At 38.9% G+C, this 10,983-nt stretch overlaps 1 protein-coding gene across 1 annotated transcript; it reads right to left on the bottom strand.

The window, feature by feature from the left end:
• Positions 1–393: 393 nt before the first annotated feature.
• On the bottom strand, positions 394–1,300 carry LOC114090171 (signal recognition particle 14 kDa protein). Its single transcript, XM_027932240.2, has one exon. It carries the CDS (start codon positions 1,264–1,266, stop codon positions 934–936), a length of 333 nt encoding a protein of 110 aa, XP_027788041.1. The 5' UTR covers positions 1,267–1,300; the 3' UTR covers positions 394–933.
• Between the last annotated feature and the right edge of the window lie 9,683 nt (positions 1,301–10,983).

The raw sequence follows: 10,983 nt of genomic DNA, 5'->3' as shown, positions 1-10,983 counted from the left end.
AGTGACAGGAGATTTGACTAAAAAGGCATAAGAAAGATTACAGCACTAAAGACAACAACACCCATGCAAATTTCATCATTTTCAAGAGGACACATTTGGGCTAGATGCTTCTTGGGCCACTAGTGTAGGGAGTCTAAACCTCTGAGATCTCTCTAATGAATCATCTTCATCTGAGTAGATGTGATGGAAGGATACATAAAAGGCAGTATCACATATTTCTCTGCAGTTTAGCAGAAGTTTTTCTTTTTTTTTTTTATTACCTTAGAATCTTTATTTTTAATGTTTTGTAATATGTTTTTCCTAACGTGGTTAAGCAGATTTTCATCTGGCTATGAGAACTCTTCCAAACTTAATAAATTATGATGATAAACTTATACAACCTGGTGGAAAGAATGTCCATGAGATGATACAACTTTTATAATTGTCAGGTTTCAATTAGAATAATCTAGAAAATAGGGCTAAAACATTCAGTAATCACATCATCCAGAATTAGTTATTGCCAGACTATTAAAATGGGGGAGGGGGGATGAGGGGATGTAATCAAGAGTGCTTACATAGCATGTGTGAGGCCCTGGATTCAATCCCCAGCAACACCAAAAAAAAGGGGGGGGGGAGATTGGGGGGGAAGGATCACATAAGCACAGTGCTGATAACAGGTGTTTAATGATACAATGCTCTTCACAGGGATGACTACAGAGACTTTTTAAAACTAATTTAGGAATTTATAACCATGCATCATAAATCTGAAATAAACTACTTTCTTACCACAAATACTTTGTAAACACTGCAACCTTTCTTCTCTCCAAAATAACCCTAATATCACATGAAAACAGTTAATGGGGGAACCAGAAACCTAGATTTATGAACAAAACTATAAACAAAATGGAAATATGTAATTCAGTGGTTTGGTAAAAGCAGGGAACTCAGTGCTCTTCACTGTGCTGCTTTGCTCTTCTTACTCTTGCTCTTTTTGTCTCTCTTCTTCAGCCCATCCATGTTAGCTCTCAATAGGTTTGAATAAGCCATCTGAAATTTATTCACTTCTTTGGAGCTCACCACTGTGCTGATCTTCTTTTTCCCATCCGTTGCTCTCAACAGACACTTGTTGTCTGAGGGCTCAACGCCCTCCACAGAACCCTTCCTCGGTGTGGGTTTAGTTCGACCATCATACTTCTTCAAGGTGATGTACACGCTGCCCGACAACCGACACTTCTGGAAGAGCCTGGTGAGCTCCGTCAGGAACTGCTCGCTCTCCAGGAGCACCATCGCAGCGCTACCGGACGCTTCCGGTCAACATAAGCACTCCAGAAGTTTTTCTTGATCAGGTCAAGATATTTTAGATTCAGTTACCCTTTTTTTTTTTTTTTATTCAGTCATTCCAATATTTCAACATCTTTTACAGGTTGAAAGATCTTCATGCATCTTAAGTTTTTCTTTCTTTAGAGAATTCTTTTGAATGCTGTATTAGAATCTCTTTGGTAGATATCCATAGAAAGGAGACTTGGAAATAGGAGAGCAGGGTTAGGACACTAACTGAGCCAGGACATTCTTCTTAACTTTAAAAAGAAGGGTTTTCTTGAAATGTCAAGGCCTTTCCAGGGAATATGAAAAGAGTGGCTTTCTTCTCACCTGACATTGCTGACTCCACAATGCCTGGCAGGGGAGGTGTTTGTTCACAGTGTAAGTTTAGAATTTGGGCCATGGCATCAAATGCCCCCTCCCTCAATTCCTGTTTAGATCAAAGTAGAGGATCCCTGACTTACAATGATTCAACTTATGATTTTTTGACTTAGGGTTGCAATAAAAATGATACACATTCCTTAGAAATTGTACTTCAAATTTAAAATTTTGATCATTCCCCAGACTAGCAATAGGCAGTAGATTATTGATTCTAGGTGCAGCAATGAGACAAAGCTTCCAGTTAGCCATGAGATGACAAGAGTAGATGACCACTATTCTACAGTGTACTGTGTAGGATATTCAGTGGGTTGGCTATAGTAAATACATTTTTGACTTAATGATATTTTCCACTTAGTATGGAATCATTAAGACTTAGCCCCTTTGTAAGTCAAGAAGCATCTATACCTTGGACAACAACTCTCAAACTCAGATAAGAAATCCCTGTTTGAAATGAACACTTCCTCCAGACAAAATGTAGGAACTATGTAATTAACAATATAAAAATAATATCAACAATCTTACCTTATAGAATCTAAGAGGTAAAAGCTCTGTAGTCAGTCAGAGCTGGGTTCAAGTCCCTTCAATTACTGCATGTTGAACTTATAATCAAATTTCCCCATAATTCAGTTTTCCCATCTATAAAATGGGGCAATTCAAAAACATACTTTGAAGAAAAGATGGCCTTTTTAACAAGTAGTGCAGGGAAAAACTGGATATCTACATCTAAAAGAATGAGAATAGATCCCTATCTTTTACCTGCATAAAAGTCAACTCAAGATGGATCAAAGACCTAGGAATTAGACCAGAAACTTTGCAACTGCTAGAATAACACATAGAGTCAACACTCCAACAAATAGGCCCTGGCAATGACTTCCTCAATAGGACCACTAAAGCTCAGGAAATAATACCAAGAATTAATGAATAGAAGGTCATCGAATTAAAAAATTCTTCACAGCAAAGGAAACAAGAGAATGAAGAGAAAGCCTATAGAATGACAGAAAATCTCTGCTAGCTACTCTTCTGAAAGAGGATTAATATCCCCTAAATATAAGAATGTGTGTGTGTGTATGTGTGTGTGTGTGCATGCATGCATACCACCAAAAACCCAAATAACCCCATTAATAAATGGGCAAATGAACTAATCAGACACTTCTCAAAGGAAGAAATATAAATAGCCAACAAATAGGGGAGAAAATGTTCAACATCATTAGCAATTAGGGAAATGTAAATCAAAACTACACTAAGATTTCATTTCACTCCAGTCAGAATGCTAGTCAATGAGAATACAAATAACAATAAATGTTGGAAAGGATGTGGAGAAAAAGAATACTTTTACATTGTTGAGGGGACTGTAAACTAGTACAAACACTGTGGAAATCAGTATGGAGGTTCTTCAAAAGACTAGGCATGGAACCACCATATGACCCAGCTATACCTCTCCTGAGTATTTATCTTAAAGAATTGAAGTCAGCCTACTGTAGCAATGCATGCATATCCATGTTTATATCAGCACAATTTACAATAACCAAATTACAAAACCAGCCTAGATGTCCATCAATGGATGAATGGATAAAGAAAATGTGTATATATACACAATGGAGTTTTAGGCGATCATAAATTATGTCATTTTTTGATAAATGGACAGAATTGGAGATACATTATACTAAGTGAAATAAGCCAAACTCAGAAAGTCAAAGATCATATGGTCTTTTTTTTTTTTTTTTTTTTTTGGTATGTGGAAGCTATAGAGATAAAAGGGGGACCAGTAATAGAGTAGAGCAGGGGATGGAGGAGGGGAGGAAAATGGGAGGTACTGGGAATAACAGTGACCAAATTATAGTGTTATATTGTGTGCATGTGTGAATATATAACAATGAATCCCAGTGTTATAATGCATCAATAAAAAGAGAAATGTAAAATGGGGCAATCACAGTATTTAAGTAGATCAAGTTTTCTGGGAATTAATGAGAAAATGCAGGTAGAGTTCAGGAAAGATTCCAGAAACTGTTAGTACTGTTGTTAACACTTTACACTTTTCAGTGTACTTTCTCCCATTTCATTTTATTTTTTTGAAAGTCTCACTAACCATTAAATGAGGTAGAGACTGACACTAGCACAGAATGAAAAGACTTGCTCAGGACCACTCTGAATCCTCTACACCCTCTTTTCAGGGTGGGGTTGCTTATGGCAGTTACCAGTGGCAATAGCCCCACTTCAGGGCTCAAACTCCCAGCTCCCTGAGTATGTTTTATAGAATGCCACTGAAAACACATGTACCCTGACCCTCACCTTTCTTGCTTCCTTGCTTTCTCTTTCTCCCTCTCCTTCCCTTCCTTCCTTCCTGGACTAGAAATGAAACTAAATGTTATAAGACCAGGAGAAAAAAAATCCCAGGAAAGTCTTGTTTATTTTTAGTTTTGCATATTTTATTGGCACAGTTTCTGGTTTTGTCTTCTCTTCCTCCAAACCCTTTGCAACTGCATTCCCTTTATCTGCCCTTAAAATGGTCAAGACAATAGGGGAGCTGAATGGCAGTGGGGGCAGGGAGGTCTTCTCTAGGTTTCCAGGTGAAGACCGGGAGAGATGTATCCTTGGAGAGATGCTTCCTTTTCTGCCGGGCCTGGAAATCTCTCTTGAGCTTCACACAGTCTCAGATTCCTTCCTTCAGAATCTGTGGGCCTCTGTTGAGGGCAAGAAACAGGCTAGCTCCCCCTCCTATCCTGCCTCTCTTCCCTTCCCCCAAATACTCACTTCCTTTATAGCAGCTGCAGCTGTTGGGTCAGCTTGGGAGTTGAAACCCCCTCCCCACACAGCTTTCCCCCAGGTAAAAATAAATAAAATGTCAGTGAGCTGATTGCTTTTTGGATTGCACCTCGCCTCTTTCTTCCTGTTTTGAGCTTTCTGGTTTCTTAGTGGAAACTGCAAACCTTGCCTTGACTCCAGGGTGGGAGTGATTTCCTTCTTTCTGGCTCCTGTCCCACTTTCCCCCCACTCCTTCCTTCCCTCTGTTGACTCCCTTATCTTTCTAATTGGGATTTCTCACCAGCTAAGGGTTTTCTTTTCTTCCAGAATTAGTAGGTGTCTGGAAAGGATGGTGAAACCAAACTTTCTGTAACCCAGCAATGAAAGTCAAGAAATGGAAACTTCTAATTTATCTTTATTTTTTTTTAGTACCAGGGATTGCACTCATGGGCACTCTACCACTGAGCCACATCCCCAGTCTTATTTTGTATTTTATTTAGAGACAGGGTCTCACTGAGTCGTTTAGGGCCTTGCTTTTGCTGAGGATGGCTTTGAATTTGCAATCCTCCTGCCTCAGCCTCCCGAGCCGCTAGGGTTACAGGCATGTTGCACCTTGCACAGCCACTCTAATTTATCTTTTATACCCTGAACCATTCTCACTGATAGTATCATTTGGCTTGGGGAAGCCAAGTGAATCAAGGTACTTCAAATAGGTAATAAAATAAATAAATACTTATAAAAATGTGCTTACTTCAGAAACACACCTTTCAAACAAATCCCTTAATCTTTAACAGCCTCAACAATTCTCTTCATAGAGATAGAAAATGTAAATACAAACAGCAAAGGATATATGGAGGAAGGATGGGTATAGCTTCCCTATAATCTGTGGATTCTAAATCTGCAGACTCAACCAGTTGTGGATTGAAAATATTTTTTAAACATTCCAGAAAATTCCAAAAAGCAAAACTTGTGTTTGTCATATCCCGTGCACTATACTGAATCTACATGAATGAGGCAGTATGCATGCAATACCCTGCTGTAGCCTCCTGCCATTTCATGGATCCTCAGTCTCTCTGCCTCACCTCTCATTGTGTGCTATGTAGTTAGGCCTAGGATGGTTATGCCTGAATGGAACATGCAAAGACTTTTTTTGGTCTTTATTCCTCAAACAATGCAGTATCAAACTATTTACCTAGCATTTGCATTCCATTAGGTATTATATATAAGCAGAGATTATTTAGAGTCTACATGAGGATGTGCAGAAGTTCTATGCAAATAGTATGCCACTTCATATAAGACACTTGAACAACCACACTTTTTGTATCTGTCGAGGACTTAGAACAAATACCCTGTGATTACTTTGGTACCTAGATGGACTCCAGTACTGAAATTCTGGAGCTCCTGTTGCCTATTCACTTTATATGCTATTATTTTTTCAAGACTACAAAACGATACCAACATATATCATCTTCAGATTGGATTGAAATCTTTGTAGAATTTTAGCTGGTATATATAGGTCTTAGGTTGTGGCCTGTACATATCAATCAGAATAATGTCCTGTGTGGTGCATTTGTAGTTCTGTTTGTAATCATCATAAAACTGTACTCAAAACAACAAAGGAACATTGATTGAAATCCTTATACAGTGTAGAGTCATTTTCTGTTCACCTGAAGTGATCCTTGGGTAGATCTGGAATGCATTAAAGTCCTTGAGGCAGTAGGAATGGGGAAAACAGCAGCTAGAAGCAAGCTCAGAAACTGTTAAGTGCATTGTTTTAGGGAAAGGTGGCTGAATAGCAGGAGACAGTTGAGCGAGGAGAGGTGAAGTACTGGGTGTCTGAGCAGAGTTTAAGACTGGAAACCTGTATTTCTGTCTCCTCATGGGAGCAGACCTCAGAGAGAGACTGTAAGTCTCACTTTTGGATGAGAATAGGAGGTATCCATGTCCCAGAGGAGTTTGTATTTAGTAGGGATGAGAAAAGTGTACACAGATATAGAGTGGGTTCCGCCAGGTCTCCCACTATCCAACTATGTGATCCTGGACAAGTCATTTCAGCTTCCAAGTCATTGTGTCCTCATTTACACTGTGGAGGTAATAGTTGTACCTATCATATGGGGACAATGACATGAGTTTGTACATGTACATGAATTCATGACCTTTCAGTACTGAAAGGTCAACTGATGCTAGCTACTGTAGATTCAGTGCCAACTATATGCCAGGCTCAGTGCTACATGCTTTACAGCACTGTTTCCTTTACTTCTCCTAGGCACCCTATCAAGTAGAAACTGTCATCCTCCATTTTCCAAATGAGGAAACTGAGCTAAGAGATGTGGGTGATTATAATCAAAGTATAAAAATTGCTATAAAAGACAGACACAATAGGAATACAAGCATGGACATTTTTAACTCAGCCTGAGGGAATTTGGGGAATGCATCTGATAGGAAGGTACATTTAATGTAGACTCCGAAGAGTAAATAAAAGTTCAACAAGAGGGGCAGAGAACATGCAAAAAGCAAGTGTATGATAGTCGAATATAGCTGGAGTACAGACATCAGCAGAGTAGCTATTAGCAGGAAGTAGGCTTGAAGGATTACTGAAAACACTCTGTGTGTGCCACACTAAGGAGTCTGAACTTTGCCCTCTGGAGAATCATCAAAGGCTCTCTGTTCAGGCTGTGTTTGGGTACGAAGTTCAGGTAAATGATAATAAGGATCTGTACTAACATGGTAGCAGTGAGAATGGAGTTTAGTTAAAATTTTAAACACAAAGCACTTCTATTCCTGCATTAGAAATTAATTGAATATCTTGTGTATTAGTGTTTTCCGGCTTAGGAGTCTCTAATCTCCCCCAAGGCAAACCACCAGTTATGACACAATATGAAATGCTCTGTTAGAGAGACACATGGGGTGCTAGAGAAGCACAGAGAACAGACATTGTTCTAAGGTTAGGGGAAGGTTCAGGAAAGGCTACCCATAAAAGGAAGTCCTGGAACTAAATCTTGAAGGTTGAAAAAGAGTTTTCCAGGCCAAGAAAGGTTATCCTTCCAGTAGTAGGAATCACATGAGCAAAGGCACAGAGATATGCAACAGCATGGAATGGGAGAGGTGCTGTAAGTGGGGCAGAAAGTGAATCAAGGGCAGAAGAATGGTAGGAGATGTATGGAGTTGGAAAGAATGGTAGTAACCAAATGTAGGGGGTCCCCATATGCCATGAAAGGGAGTTTGGATTTATTTTGGTGTATGGAAGAGATCCACTGAAATAATCTAGTTAGTGGACCTACCAGATGTAGAGATGTACTTATTAGACTGGTAGCCATGTTGAGGGTGGGACTGAAAGAGTTGGGATTAGAAGAGTTCAGAGCAGAAGCAGGGAAACCTGATAGAGAATTGTAGCAGTTCATTAGAGATGATGAGTGCCTGGAATAAAGAAACACAGGGGACAGATAAGAGGGGAGTGATTGGAGAATAGAAGTGATGGGATTTATTAATGTGGCAACTGACTTACTATGGTGGTTAAATGAAAAGGAGTTGAGAAGGACTCCCAGGTTTTTGGTCTGAATGATATGTGAATTTTGATATCGTCAACCAAGATACAGAATGAAAGACAGATTCTGGAAGATAAATGGTGAATGTAGTTTGGGTTGAGTTTCGATGGTTATGGGACATCCAGGTGGAGATATATGAGTTTAGAGTCCAGGGAGATGTCAAGTGGAAAATTTAGATTTAGAAAGCACCAGCATATGAGGACAATAAAAGTCATCAGAGGGGATGAGATCACCTAGAGAGAAGATGTTTAGTGAAAACAGAAGAGGGTCAATCATAAAAACTCAGAGGAGTATGAACATTCAAGGGGCACACAGAGAGAGTCTAGGAAAGGTTGGTACTTAGCCTGGACTACATATTTCAGGAACTGTGGGACTTAATGAGAAATCCCAACAGCCCTATCTTTCCTCTTGGAACTTTCTAAAACTATTCTTTCATCTACATGATTGAGTATACATGATTGAATATTCCTTATCTGAAATATTTGAGACCATAAGTATTACCAATTTTGGATTTTTAAAAAAATTTGGAATATTTACATATCCATAATGAGAATCTTGGGAATGGAACCCAAGTCTGAATACCAAATTCATTTATCTATGTTTCATATACCCCTTATTTACATAGTCCAAAGGTAATTTTATTCAATATTTTTAGTGTGCTTGCATTTTGACTGTGACTTTTCAGAGGTCAGGTGTTCAATTCTTCACTTGTGATATCATGTCAACACTGAAAAAATTTCATATTGTAGAATACTTTAGATTTCAAATTTTCAGATTAAGTTTTCTCAACCTCTGTTAGCAAATTATAGGATGGTGTATTTTTTAACTTCTAATACAGTACCCCTTTCTGAGTGGTTACAAATTGCTTTGTGATAATATTCATAATAAAGTTTCTTAACTGAAAGCCTGTTTATGTAGACAATTGTATTGATTTTCTTCCTCCCATTAACCTAAAATGTTTTTGACATATTATATTCCTTTTGATCAAGTGTCTTAGTTACCTTGAGCTGCTATAGTAAATACCATAGACTGGGTGGCTTAAACATTTCTACTCTCACAGTTCTCGATGCTGGGAAGTCCAAGATCAAGATGTTGGTCAATCCTGTTCCTGATGAAGGCCCTATTTTTGACTGACATCTTTGCTGTGTTCTCATGTGGCAGAAAGAGACATCATCTCTATCATGTCTCTTCTTATAAGGACACTAATTTCATTGATGAGGATTCTACCCTCATGACCTCATCTAAGCCTAATTATTTCCCCAAAGGCCCCACCTCCAAATGCCCAACATATTGGGGATTACGGATTTAGCATATGAATTTTTTTGGGAGGGGCATACATTCAGTCCATAGGATCCAGGAGGAGGGTTCTTTCTTTCACTTAATCTTAACATACATTAAGGAGCAATCATGGTGCCTAGTCCACAGTAGGTGGTAAACACAATTCAAGTAGCATTACCTGACTTCATTGTTATTACCTAAATATGCACATCCTCTCCTACAGCTACAAGCATGTTTGCAAGTAAATTAGATCTTTCTGAAATAGAATATTGCTCACTTTGTCTTACTTGTTAGGTTTTTGTTTTAATTTTTTGGCACCAAAGGGTAAATTAGAAAAAGAAAAAATATGGGTATGTAGATTCCAGGGCTGTTTCCCTTTAGATTATTACAGCATGTTAAAAAACTATCACAGTTGATATACAGCAGCTTGCCTGAGTCTCTGCAACATGCCTCAAATGCAAAAATCCCTGGTGATGGATGACTGTGGGTAAAAACATACATGCATCAGATTTCTACTTTGATAGCTTCCAGACCCCATTTTAGTGGGTTTGGCTCTCAAGGCAAACTCCATTTGACAGCACAGGAGTAGCACTCAGTCATTTCCCTCACACTTGGCCCTCATTCAGCAGGCAGGCCTGACTAGCTGCTTATATCCAGTCCCTAAGGGAGAAGGGAAGTTACAGAACTCCCTGGTGAGTGCTGAATTGCAATCTGTGCTTAAGGTTTTATAGGGGAGAACAAGACCACTCTGCTTTCTCTCAATTTTATTGTAATAAATCTCCGCAGAGACTCTCTGGTCGGATTCCCTTGGGGAGGGCACAGGGAAGGGGAAAAAGAGGAGGGAGAAGGAGTAGAAAAGAAGAGGAGGGGAGAGAGAAAAGGAGGAGAAAATATGCATTGCTAGGGACATGGAGTGCTTTTTAGCATGGGCATTGTACTTGTAATGGTTAATATCCAAATGCGTTCTAAACCCCATGGAGCTATTACCTTCCCAATGACTAGTGCTAAAGGTCCAATCCAGATATGACCCTTGATTTTTTTTTTTCATGAGAAAAGAGTGCTTTGGTTCCTACATACCTCTGTAAAAAGTACACTGTTAACAGGATTAAAAAATAAACTCATGTCAATGTTCCAGTAACCTATCCCTGTCTCCTCCTTCAAAACTGCTGCTCTGCTCTTTGCTGCTCCACAGCTTTGCTCACATCCAAGCTACTAGTTACCTAGTCAAGGTGATCTTGCTATCTTCTTGCTAAATTATATATATATATATATAAGGATACCACAACCAACACATCAGCTCGCATCAGCACCAAGTTCTTGCTGCCATTGCCACTCTATTAATCAGGGTAGGGAATTTTTTTTCTTTTATACCCTTCAGAAAAAGAAGAAAAACGAAAGAAAAGTAAAGAAATAAAATAGTAGAAATCGAATACAGGGAAAGAGATGCAAGGAGAAGAGAGGAAAGGAAAAAAATATAAATAAAATTTCCCAAACAACTGTCCCTAGGCTCCATGCCCAGTTCATGTGGCTTTCCCAGTTTTCTTCACTTAGAAATTCATTAAACAAATGATCTTTCTTGAGCCACAACCTTTCCATTCCCTACTGTGATGTCAAGAAAATACGATATGATAGAGACAGAACAGGCTTTAGAATCTTATCACCCTAGGATCTCATTCCAAGATCCAATGTCTGACCCACAGTGCTTTTGTAATTTTTTTTTTAGTAAGAAAATTTTGTC

The sequence above is a fragment of the Marmota flaviventris genome, chromosome X, assembly GCF_047511675.1.
Source record: "Marmota flaviventris isolate mMarFla1 chromosome X, mMarFla1.hap1, whole genome shotgun sequence".
In the NCBI taxonomy this organism is placed as follows: domain Eukaryota; kingdom Metazoa; phylum Chordata; class Mammalia; order Rodentia; family Sciuridae; genus Marmota; species Marmota flaviventris.
Note: the sequence above shows the minus strand (reverse complement) of the source record. Positions and strands in the feature narration are given on the sequence as shown.

Excerpts from the sequence above, each read along its gene's own strand:
- LOC114090171 (XM_027932240.2), bottom strand. The coding sequence starts at position 1,266 with ATGGTGCTCCTGGAGAGCGAGCAGTTCCTGACGGAGCTCACCAGGCTC.